We start from the raw sequence: 12,352 nt of genomic DNA on the forward strand, positions 1-12,352 counted from the left end.
GAGAGATAGGGGATCAACACAGCAGCAGCGCAGGCCAGGGATTGGCATTACGAATAGTGAGGGAGGGGAAACTAATGGAGTCCTCCGGGACCTGAGGTGTCTGTTGCTGCTGCTCTGCTGCGCATGCGCGCTCAGGCGTTGCCGCGTGTGGTTCCATCCTTCCTGGTCACGGGACCCCGGTACCGGCTGCTGCGGCCTGTGACAAGAGCAGCCCGGCCGAGGCAGGGAGCGGGAGAGGCGGGGGCTGCTCCCCCGGCCATGGCGGCGAACGAGGACCAGGAGGTGAGATACCGACTCTGCCTCCCTGACGCCGGGTTGTGGTTGTAATGGGCGGCGCGGGCCCCCCTTCTCCAGACGTCGGCGGGCGGCGGGGTTAGGCGCGCGGCGTAGGAGACCCGGGGGGGGTGGTGCGGCTCAGCGGGGGAGGGGCTGGCTCCGCTTGAGGCCGTTGGCTGGGCGAGAACCTGTGAGGCAGGCGCAGGAGCAGCGCGCTTCCGCTCTCCAGCGGCGCCCACCTGGAACCTCTCTGGAACACACGTGGGGTCGCTTCCGGGGGCCCAGAGCCCATGGCTACCACTGAGCCTGGGGGAGGGGGGGCGGCCAGAGAACCCAGCCCGGCCCAGCTGTAGGAAAGACCAAGAGTAACAAGTCAGTTGCCAGCTCTCAACCCTAGGGCCAAGCGTACATTTGCAGGGTTCGATCTGCAACAGGAGGGGAAGAAACGTCCTTATAAAGGAATGCTAATAGTAGCGTCGACGTGTATAGGTACAGAAACTGGGGGGGGCGGGGGGGAAGACGGTAGAATGTGAAGCCAGGAGGTTCAAGGTTGGCTCAGACTGTCCGTCTGTGATCAATCACTATTGTTGTCATTTGCTCATGTTGCTTTTCTAGTTAATGTTTCAGATCTCGGGTTTAAAAACATCTGTTGCCCCTTGCCCTTACTTTGTAATTTCTCTGACTCTCTGTTCTGCATTAATTATGGTTGTAACTCTTACTTAAAAGAACTTCCAGGTAGAATTTTCAAAAGTGATTTCAGCACTTAGCAGCCTAAATCTCAATAATCTAAATGCATAACTCACCTTTGAAAATGGGTCTTAAAGTACCTAAACTTTTGACTTTGACAAAGGATACATATGTCAGAAGTGCCAAATTTTGCCCAAAATGGAGGTGTATATGCATTTAAAAACAAGCTTTTGCAAAACTTAAGTGTTTTTTTAATCCAAATAAACCTAACTTGGAAGTATTTGGGTAGATGATGCTAAATAAATAAAGTTAGCAGAAATCACACCTATCTAATGCCAAAGTTTTGGCCAGAGCCAGGAGCTAATAAGCTCCACAAAAAGTAAGCCAGCTGGTCTGATACTTGAGGTCCAAAAACTTATGGCATGCAATTTTTCCTTACTCTTTTATATGAAAAGACATTTGGTCCGCTATGGAGCATTTAAAGTTTAAGTGAATGCTACATCAATCCAATTGTTTCTTGGATGGCATAATCCTATATTAGTTATCTTTGTATTTGATAAATTCTTTACAATATTTTAATAATTGTATTCAGCCAGCAGCGTGTTGGATTCTATTAACAGCAAACACCATGCAGAAAGTCATTGTGATAGTTATTACGGGATTAATAGATATTCTGGACCCTTCTCACTTATGAAATCCCTTTGCTGTAGTTTTACAAAAAGCCATATGGGGAGGCTGGAAACGTTCTTTAAACAGATGTTTGGTATTTTCATATTGGACATTTAATTTAAAAAAACCTGTCTTCTGGAGTTCAGTAAAATATGGCAAAAAGGGGAGTGAGGTAGTAGAAGGTAAACTTAATTCAGCCTGGTAGGCCAGGTTTTTTGAACTTGCATTCTACAAACCTAAAATAGGATTGTCTGGTGCGTCTATAAGATAATATCTAGACCAATTATTTCCTAAATTTTAATTTTTTTAAAAAAGAGAAACAGAAAATGTGGATTTCTGTATATTATGCTGACACTCATCTGTTCTTACAAAGTTCTTAACAGAGTTTAAGTTCAGTATCAGATCGAAATTGCTAACCTTTTCCTCTTTGTTCTTTTCAGATGGAGCTAGAAGCATTACGTTCAATTTATGAAGGAGATGAGTGTTTTAGAGAAATTAGTCCTGTTTCCTTTCAGTATAGGGTAAGACTACATGAAGCTTTAATTAGATGTAATATTCATTTATGGTTATTCTGCACATTGTCCATTACTGCTCCTGGGGGAATTCTGTACCACTGCACAATGCAGAATTTCATTTTCCCTGCAGAATTGGTGTTGCAGAGCCATTGGACCCAGCAGAGCCCAGCTCTCCAGCTTGCAAATACCGGACAGTAGGGGATAGGGAGGAGGAAAGGAGATCTGGAGGGTTCCTGGCAGCTGCAGTTCCCAGCCTGTCCTGAAAGGAGATGGTGGCATGCAGGAAACTCCATACAAGCCTGGAACTCTGCATCAGGCTGTTTATCTCTCTGGATCCCTGGGCAGTAGGAGGTGTGAGTTTCTGGGCTGGGAGGATTCCCTGCGGCTGGGTTCTGGGGTAAGGAGTGCAAGTATCTGGGCCAGGCTGCGCCTAAGGGGTGACAAGGGTGTCTGAGACAGGAGGGGCAGAGTTTTCCTTCAAGATGTGCCCAGCTGGCATGTGTGACATACCCAGACTGATGGGCCCAAGAGAAGCATAACAGAGAAACAGGAACTGGGTTGTCGGAGTTTCCTTTACCTTTCTACTCCTGGAGGAATCTTTTTGTTGTCTGTAACAATACAGGTATTTTGAAATAAATTACCAAAATAATTGAAACTGGTGTGATTGTATTTTGACAAAATATGCAGAATTTTTAATTTTTTGGTGCAAAATTTCTCCCCAGAAGTTCATTACAAAACATTTTCTTGAAACAGAGGGATAGTCACCTTCTTAGCAATAAAGGCTGTAGCTTCCATTTTACATAATTTCAAAACAACTTGTCATGAGAAACTTAAATGTAATGAAAGTTACCTCTTTGAACAGAAGCAAGCATTACAATAGCAATTATCGTAGTAGTAGGAGAACAAGTAAAATAAAACTTGTCATGAAAAAACATGAGCAACTGTAATTGAACTTGTAGGGACCTACTAGAGAGGGACTAAGTAAATAACTTATGCTCCAATCCTGCCAACATAGAATTCCTTCATTTTACTCACAAGAATAGTCCTCCTGACTTTTTCTCACAAGAGTTAAGTAACTTACATTTGTAAGTGTTTGCATATTTGGGTCCTTAACTAATTATTATCATAGACACACAAGGTATATTTAAAATAGATCAGAAAAGTTTCAAAGAGAATCTTAAAATAGCATCATGTAACTTTAACAAGTGGAACTGTCAAGTGAATGCAATAATATTGCTGAATCTTTACTGAAAGGCAAAGAAAACCAATCCTTGGTGAATGGAAGAATAATACATCTGACAGCATCAGATTTGGTGATACTGTCATTAGGTAGAAAGTCAGTGGAATGGAGTTGAAAGGATTAGTCTGCCATTCTCCTGAGCCTAATTAGCATACAGCACATTGATTAGTTAGCTATAAAATAAGACCAAAAGATGACATGACAAAGATTTCTGAAATAGTGGCAACATGCAGCATTTAGAACACTGCTGCTCAATTTGTGGGCTACACTTCCATGAAGATTGTGGCTAGTTGACTTTTTCCAGAGTAGATTTACTCGGCCACATCCAGCCAGTGCTTTTCTAACAGCAGCTCATAAACCATTGTACCTCTTTTCCTTCTTAGTCTTGTCTAGACTACAAAATTAAGTCAGCGTACAGCCACCAGAGTAATTAAAGCAATAATTCAGGTCCACACTTGCTCCTTCTGTTGGTGCTGCATGTCCTCAGCAGGACCACTTCCACCAATGGAAGTGGGGCATTGTGGGAAACTGTCAGCTGGAGCCTGACAGCCTCAGCTGTAGGCACAGGACTCTCAGATGTGAGCTAATCCTCCTCCTCCCAAGCCCTTTCATCTGGTTGTGGGCTCACAACTGTGAGGCACCCACCTCCCTCCCCCCACAGTCCCAGCTGTGAACCTGATTGGGGCTCAGTTTCACTGCTGATAGGCTCCCACCTGTGAAATTGAGCCCTGCACCAGGCTCACAGTTAGGCTTTTGATCTACACAGAAGCTCTTCCTCTCAGATCTAAGAGCTCTGGGTAGGTCAAAATCTTCTCTCATCAACAGAAGTTGGTCCAATAAAAGATAATACTTCACCCACCTTGTTTCTAAGGTTTGATAACCGACTAAGGCTTCCCATTTTAAAGTGTTTCATCTCCTTTCAGATAGGTGAAAATGGTGATCCCAGAGCCTTCCTAATAGAAATTTCATGGCCAGAAACATACCCACAGACAGCTCCAGTCATATCCATGAATGCTTTCTTCAACAACACCATGTAAGTATTTCAGTTAGACCGTATATAAAACTAAAGAGGAACTTTCTCTTACAATATTCTTGAATTCTTTTGAGCCTGTAATTGGATTTTATGATCTCTTCTAGATCTTTAGCTGTAAAACAAAATATATTAGATAAATTAATGGAAGAAGTTGAAGTTAATCTTGGAACTGCCATGACGTATACACTTTTTGAATATGCCAAAGATAATAAAGAATTGTTCATGGAAAATCAACCTGTTCATATTGTGGTAAGTCTGTAACTTGGGTTTTGATCTATTTTAGTTTTATAAAATTTCTTTATGAATTTTTATACAATAGAAACGGAATAGAATGGTTAGTTACTATACATCTAAACCTGTCACATTGCTACAGAAACTTCTGGAGCATGTCTATGGGGTGCAAGCCAATGTGCTAATTCGCCAAGATAATGGCTAGAAAAAAGTAGATGGAAGGAAATGTAGCACTGCTCTATGGCTGTAACCTGTGTGTTTATTTGGTGTTCAGCCACCTTACCAAAAAGTTTCTGGGAGAGAAATGAGAGAAACAGTGATTAGAAAGACTCCCTAATCTGACACAGCCAATGGCAGACACAAAGTTAATGAGAGCTGAAGTGGGTTTTGAGGAGTCTAGTCAAATTTTACACGTTCCTTGTTAATCCTCTTTCGTATTAGAGAAGCATCAAGGCTGGGGCTCTGTTGATTTTCTCTGTACAGGGCCTGGGAAAGCAAGAAGCTAAATGTAGGTAGTTTGAGTCAAGGACTAGTGTCTAATGGTACTGGTAATGAGATATTGAACTTTAGCTGATAGATGGCTAGATTTAAATCAACATACTTTAGTAGTGGCCAGAAGGTATGAGTTTGTGGTCTCATGCTCAATCCTATAGGACAAGTGTCAATATTGTCAGTACAACTACCACCAACTGGAAGTAATTCAAATCTTTTATCTACCTTACTAAAGAGGCCAAGGATCAAATGGGCATGGGAACTAAACAGTGCTTTTGTACTTATACTGTATCTGAGGATTTTATGTGTGTGTAAATAGGAATTCACGCTCCATTACTCAGTTTGTTTTCTTCGTGATGAGTGGTAAATACACTTTTAGGCAGCCCAAGAGCCTTGAATTTAACAGAGTTTAAACTCTTAAGGTCTGGTCTACACTACAGACTTAAATCAGCATAACTGTCACTCAGGGTGTGAAAAATCCACTCCCCCACTGACATAATGACATCAGCCTCACCCTCAGTGTAGACAGCGCTGTGTCAGAGGGCAAGCTTCTCCCAGTGACATAGTTACTGCCTCTCAGGGAGGTGGATTAACTATGCCAATTGAAGAACTCTCTCCCATCAACAGAGAGTCTTCATTAAAGTGCTGCGTCGGTGCACCAGTGCAGCATTTTAAGTGTAGACCTGCTTTCATTTAGGAAAAAAACTGACACTGTTAATGGTGGGGATGGGAAGAGACAGTTTTTGCAGAACTGGTTCATGTTTGACTTTGAAGTTGGCATTTTAGCTTTGATTAAAGTGACGAGTGATTTGCTCAAACACATTCCTGAAACCTTCCTTGGAAGTGCATGTGTAATCACACTGTCTTTGAGTGCTAGAATCACGCAGGTTCCTTCTGTGGACTCTACCTTTCCGTTTTGGCTCTACTGTACAAGCAGCATTATAAATAGCCCTTGTGGCATTGCTAAGGTTAAGATTTTGTCACTTATTTTTAGTAAAAGTGACGTCATTCGGGTCATATACGGGTCACATATCCTTAAGCGTTGCTGTAAATAAAGAATTGCATGAGCATGCAGGGAGTCAGATTCCCACTTTTAACTCATTTCACTGATCTTTTAAACTGTTTTTGTTGGTGAGTGGTACTGGCAACACTGGGGGCCACTTCTATCCCCACTAAAACAGAAGTCAGGGCATAAGCAATTGCCGGGGTTATGGATGTAATTAGTTTAACTGTCACAGTGAGCACAGTAGTAGTATATAGTACTACTTTTAAACTACTGATAATGAGGATCATGGTTGTTGTATAATAAGGCACAGACATTTTTCAGTACTAATGTAATTAAACATTTGGGATGTTTCAAAATCAGATCAACGTGTAGTTTGCCCATCAGGCAATATCAGTTGCCCGTTCAGTCACTGTTAGAGGGTGAGACATTTAAATTATACTTTTTATTCTTTGCAGACATCTGTAGGCAATAACATCTCAGTTGGAACTCCTGAAATAGCCCCATCAAGTAAGAAAAAAGACAAAAAGGAACAGTTGTCCAAAACCCAGAAACGAAAGCTAGCAGACAAAACAGGTTTGTTCAATATAGCCTACTCCTTTTCCAGACTTGAGGAAATGGTGCAGGGTTAGGGCTAGTTTTGTGCCTTCCAAGACATAAATTCAGATATACCTTGGGTCACTGTTGAGAATGAATTGGGTCTCATCCCAGTCTTCTCGTTTTGCTCATAAAACTATCAAACAATTTTTCACCAATGACAGTTTCTGCTTCATGCGGCTGAATGGTGTAGCAGTGACGTGGCAGTTAGCTCTGCTTATTGACCTCAGTTCCTGAGTGGGGAAGTTTGCACAGTTGCACATTACATCTGCCTCAAGTTAGTACTTTGAGTTTCTTGTTTTCCATGCATTCACTTGTTGGATATTGTGTTGGCCAACCTGTAATATGAAAGTTCAGACCTTAAAGATATGACATTTTGCTAGAGTCTAGCTGTTTTAATCTGACAACAGAAAGTAAACACTGCTTCTCCGATAGATCACAAAGGGGAACTTCCTCGAGGATGGAACTGGGTGGATGTAATTAAGGTAATATGACTGTTACAACTGTGAAACTATTACATAAGAATATTTGTTTTTTCATAGGTGTAACTAAAAATTATATTTAACCTGCCTTTTTGCTTTTCTTCCTAACAACTTTCGGATTTGACTGGTCTCTGATTAATTTCTGTATACATCCAGCATGTAAGTATTTTCAAGTTTTGGAAATTGTTTTCTTACAATATTGAAAAAAATCTGTGAGAATTAGTGACTGTTACCCATTTCACTACAGATGCTAAGGATAATTTCTTACAAGGCTTTAAAAATACGTATTTCTTCTGAAACTTAAGATGTATCTACTGCAAAAGCATTAGCTGTCTTAAATCTTGAGTTTAAAGGAGGAATGCATCTTTTGAGTATTTCAAATGCATTTTTTGAGGAGAGAACTTTTAGGTAATTGAGCTATGAATTCCAGAAAGCACTGAATGTGCTGTCTTCCCATTGGCAACAGGTTGCAAAAGTAATAGGGATTTAGCCAGGATTTACAGGGCCTTGGATAAGTAGAAGCCACTACAGTAACTATTTCTCCTAAGCAACAGCTCCACATTGTCTTCTGCGCCCTCTGCTTTCCTCTCCCTACAAATAACTCTTCCCCTGCCCACTTATTAATTATTAATTTGTATTACTATAGCACATAGGAGCCGTAGTCCTTGATCAGGATCCCACTGTGGGAAGAACTGCATTAACAGAACAGTTTACAATCTATAAGACAATCTATAAGACAAGAGACAGATGGATACAGACAAATGGGGAGTACAAGGAAACAATGAGACAATACTGATCTGTTTAGTTCCTCCATTTGCCGTTTCCACTCCATCTCTTCCGTCATTAGAATAGAAATTGATATTGCTGTTTTTAATAAGTTCCACTTCATAACAAAACATATTTGGTTGTATACTGGTGTAACCTATTGTCAGCATATCTGAGAATAGTGTTAAAACTGAAGCAAATGAGATACAAAATATTTTTTGTTTGGTATGGGAGCTTCAGAAGTAAAAGTAGCTATTTAGAACAGATGCCTTGGATTACAAAGAACTTTCCTGATAGGACTAGAACTGTTAGAAACCTGGGCAATGCCCACCACATTTGATATTTAAATGTAAGTGGGCACTGTCAAGGTTTAAACTCTCTAAATAATCCACTCATGATGATTGTTGCAGAAATGTGTGGGATGCAGATCTTAAGAAGTATCTGTTTGACTCTCAGATGTGTTTGTGGACCAGTATCAGCCTTTTCTTATTAAATGAAAACATTAATAGCTTCACGTAATCTCTTTAACAAAGTTTAAACTTGATCTAAGCCTAACTGTACAATGTTATTTTTGGACATAACTAATAAAAATATGGGAAAGCAGAGTTTTAAGTTCAGGAGACAATGAAGCATAAAAGTATAAGCTATAAAGGATTAGTTTTTTGAGTCATCTGAACTTTTTGATGCATGAGGTCGAGTTTGTATGAATAACAAAATGCCTGTATTTAGCATAAGTTATTAATTCATAATATGCAATAAGTCAACTTTTTTTTCTTTGTCTTTTATAGTTGAGCAAAACTGGTTCTAAAGATGATGAATAATGGACTTTGATACAAGGAAACTTCACCTTTTAATACAGTGCAGTTTGGGTCAACGTCTTTCTCTGAATAGCTTTTTCCTGTTGTCAAAGTAGAACATTTTATAAATGGACAATTTCTTAATTATTAAAAATGACCACAGATGTTTATCCAGAGATTATTCTGGTATTACATTTTTCTTCACAAACAAAAATTTGACTTAAAGGGAGGACATAAGTGTTAGTTTATATTGAACTTTTAGAAAGCCTGTTTTGGTTTCTAACTGTTGATAATGGGGGGAAAAAAGTGATATGCAGTGTTAATTTATATTGTTTTACTCTGTAGTAAGAATATAGTAAAATTCTGTTACAGTGACTCCTCTGATACTATGAGCATTTCCTGAAGTTCTCATTCCAATGGAATAAAAACACTAACAGTGATTAATCACTTGACAGTATAGTTGATTAAAATATATTCCCTTTAAACAAAGCCACTTGATTTGTTCCTCTACAAATGCAGAAAGAGAACACAGGTATATCAAAGGATTTGTCTAGACTGAAGCTTTTGGTTCTGTTTTAACTCAAGTTGAACTTCCTGCATGGGATAGTGATATAGCTGAGTACCTATAGGCTTGCCAATAACACCATTTCCTGAAATCAGAGCAAGTTTCTGGCTTCCTGTGAATTTGACTAACAACTAGATCAAAGTTTCAGCTAGAAAAGGGTAGAGAAGGTAGCAATACATGACTCTTGTAATTGCTAGTTCAAAAAAGACCACACACCCTAGTCTAGACAAATTCAAAGTAAAAGAACAAGTGGTTACAATACCAGTGTGTGTTGCAGGCTCATGTCTCTTTACAGGAGGCCAGGGTGTGTGTAGAGCTCTTTTGCTCTGATAGTGAATTTCTGAATGTTATGTTTTGGTGGCTTTTTCCATTGGATAATCAGTGGCTTACCATGAGGATTTTATTGTGTAAATTACAGGATGCTGGCAAAAAGTAACCACTCTCTCAAGTGTTGGGAAAACGTTTTTTGCACAGGTTTGCTGTCCTGTATCAAAAAAATCCTCTTTACTGTATAAACAGTAACTGAATACAAAATGCCTTAATGTCATTTAATTTTATTATGAGATTTTGATCTTAATAAATACCTATATATCTGCCACAGTGTGAAGTTTCTTCCATAATGCTTTTTTGTGCATATAGTAGTATATTTAGGTTTGCATCAAATTTCTCCCATTATGAAGAAAAGAATTATTAAAGTTGTCAAGAGAATCCTTTTTGCTTCAGTATGTGCATTGTATACTTTTCAGGATAACTGTTGCAATTTCCTTATTGAGGACTCAGTCACACGTTTGGATGTGCAGCAATCAGATACGCATCTGCTGAGCTGTGTATCATGCTTAGAAAGTATGCATGCAGCAACCATACAGTTCATTTGAAAAAGTAATATGCATGACATTTAGTGAAGAAAGTGGTGTTAAGGGCACAGACTGATTGCCCTTGGAAGACTTGTGCTGAGTCATGCCTCTACTATCTTTAGTTTCAGCCAATGGGCTTGTTTGATTATTGGAAAGTAGGCTATTGATATACCACTAGAGGGATTCTAACAGGAATGCAGTTGCCAGTTCCAACAAGATACTTACACCCTCCTGGGAGTGGGGGAGGGATATTAAATTCACTTCAAAATTACAGCTGTTTTTTCTTCTGAAAAAGTAGTGGTATGAAACACCATTAAGTCTGCAGAAGAAAAGTCTGCAGAAAGTGCATCATTGCGTGCTTACAAGCTCTTCTGAAGAGAAGGGGTCCAGAAGAGCTATAAAACTGGGATCTAACAAGTTCCTGTTCAACTAATGAATTAGGTGTGCACTTCTTATTGGGATGATATAGGTCAGTGTAAACCAAAAGTGAACAGAATTTGAATGTGCAGGCTCTTAAAGGAACCACCAAGCATTAGTTTGATAGAATTTTAATAATGAGAAAATGTGTTGTTTCAGCTTTGACCACATTTACCAAAAATTAACAATCACTTGATATTACATGATCTGGAGAAAGCTGAATGTTTGATAAACTAGATATTTACAACTGCAAGCATATGGGTTGGCCTCTTAAACTAAAAGTACTTTTGTATAAGAAATCAAGATAACACAAGGAAGGCAATAAAATCTTAGAAAGTCTCTTAGGTGGGCTGGTGTATTTCTTCCAGGGGAGGAAAAAATACTGCAGCTTTAATCTCTCCCAGCCTCAGAAGGTGTTGGGCTTTTTCTATTCAAAAGCTCCCTACTGGCTTTCTTGGTGTATGAATTTAGTTGCCATGACAATCTGAATAGATCAGTGGGGGGGGGAACAAAACAGAAACCACCAGCAGCCCCTTTCCTATTGCTCAGAAAGACAAGTAAATGTATGAGGCTTTTGAACAGCCTGATCATCAGCTGCCTGTGCTGACTTCTAGCGTGGGTGCTGTTCCGCAGTTATCCTGGCACTTCAGACCCCAAGGTGATCTGCTGCTGCAAAACAGCCTACCTTTTAGCTCTGTTCTATATCTACTGATTTAGAAGATGTAGCAGGCTTGTCCCCAAGACAGTAGTCTGGATAAGGAACAATTCAGCCCTGAACACTTTGTGGTTTCTCTGGGAGAAATTGATAGATACTCTCTTGGGTGGAAAGGTTAGTGTTCTGTAAGTACCACATTTGTATGAGTTAGAGAAAAAATACTCCAAATGAAAATTGTTTTCTGAACACTAAAACATGCATCCATACTTCGGTGATTTGCTTGGTGAGCCACCTTTGTCCATGATAAACGCTTAGAATAATCCCATTTATCCCAAAGTACTATGTCAAATTATTTTAGCTGACGCACAAACTTTGAACAGCTATATAAATTAAAACTACTATATTTTCTAACTAGAAAAATAAGCAAGACATCTAAGCATCGGGTACCTTTTTTTCTTCTCTGCCACATTCTGTGGTCCCTTTTTCTTACTTCATCACGTGCCTCATTGCTAGGTAGTGTGATTCCCAGGCTCTCCATAGCAGCAGGGATCAGCACAGCTCATGTATAGCCTTTGCTTTAGGGTGGTTGCATCTTGACAAATCCAGAACATCCACTTTTTCCAGATCTGTCCAAGTGTTCCTGTCAGTTAGATAAGCAATGTTTTGTCCTGGATTTTTGTAAACTGTACAGCCAAGGTACCTGCACTAGCAGCCAAGAAGCAGAACTGGAAAAACTGTACAGCCGCATGACTAAGTGCATATACCTTGCAAAGTATTACCATCGCTGGAAGACCTGTCACGTGTTACTACCCTCCTGCCCTCCCTTTTCTAGATTAGTCAAATTCACATGGAGTCAGAGACTTACTCTGATTTCAGGTACTAGTAGTGTTACTGGCAAGTCTGCAGGAACTCAGCTGCAACACCACCACATGTGGCCATGCTTCTCACATTAGCATTTGGTGAGACACAGGAGAATGGGAAACAATACGCGGCCAGGTGTGGAAAGGACTGAGGCCATGTGTGCACTACAGGGGCACAACTACAACCGTGTAGTGCCATAGCTTAGACACTTCC

General features: G+C 40.1%; 1 protein-coding gene and 1 long non-coding RNA gene across 7 annotated transcripts in view; one reads left to right on the forward strand and one right to left on the reverse strand.

Moving 5' to 3' along the window:
• The first annotated feature begins 19 nt into the window (after nt 1–19).
• RWDD4 (RWD domain containing 4) lies at nt 20–9,948 on the forward strand. Of its 6 annotated transcripts, none has more exons than XM_067551687.1 (8): nt 20–282; nt 2,073–2,153; nt 4,311–4,420; nt 4,525–4,669; nt 6,605–6,722; nt 6,908–7,020; nt 7,179–7,384; nt 8,779–9,948. In XM_067551687.1, exons 1-6 carry the CDS (start codon nt 124–126, stop codon nt 6,925–6,927), a joined length of 633 nt encoding a protein of 210 aa, XP_067407788.1. In that variant the 5' UTR covers nt 20–123; the 3' UTR covers nt 6,928–7,020; nt 7,179–7,384; nt 8,779–9,948. The 6 variants fall into 6 exon arrangements, with proteins under 6 accessions (XP_067407788.1, XP_067407787.1, XP_067407786.1 ...); XM_067551688.1 differs by lacking the exon at nt 6,908–7,020 and adding an exon at nt 2,278–2,500 and having other exon boundaries at nt 24–282; XM_067551686.1 differs by having other exon boundaries at nt 21–282; nt 6,605–7,020.
• LOC137155430 (uncharacterized) overlaps nt 6,577–12,352 on the reverse strand; it is a 31,923-nt gene continuing 26,147 nt past the window's right edge. Inside the window, exons 2-3 of the long non-coding RNA XR_010920458.1 lie at nt 11,726–11,918; nt 6,577–7,081 (exon numbers count right to left, since the gene is read on the reverse strand). This is a non-coding gene — a long non-coding RNA (uncharacterized lncRNA). The remainder of the gene's footprint in view (nt 7,082–11,725; nt 11,919–12,352) is intronic.

The sequence above is a fragment of the Emydura macquarii genome, unplaced genomic scaffold (assembly GCF_026122565.2).
Source record: "Emydura macquarii macquarii isolate MOO-44397 ecotype Brisbane River unplaced genomic scaffold, CSIRO-AGI_Emac_v2 contig_1363, whole genome shotgun sequence".
Classification (NCBI taxonomy): domain Eukaryota; kingdom Metazoa; phylum Chordata; order Testudines; family Chelidae; genus Emydura; species Emydura macquarii.

Bases quoted from the DNA above. Each gene is read 5' to 3' on its own strand.
- RWDD4 (XM_067551685.1), top strand. From the start codon at position 124: ATGCGCGCTCAGGCGTTGCCGCGTGTGGTTCCATCCTTCCTGGTCACG. The intron at 2,154-4,310 runs GTAAGACTACAT...ATCTCCTTTCAG, and splicing joins CTGTTTCCTTTCAGTATAGG to ATAGGTGAAAATGGTGATCC. The intron at 6,723-7,178 runs GTTTGTTCAATA...CTTCTCCGATAG, and splicing joins AAAGCTAGCAGACAAAACAG to ATCACAAAGGGGAACTTCCT.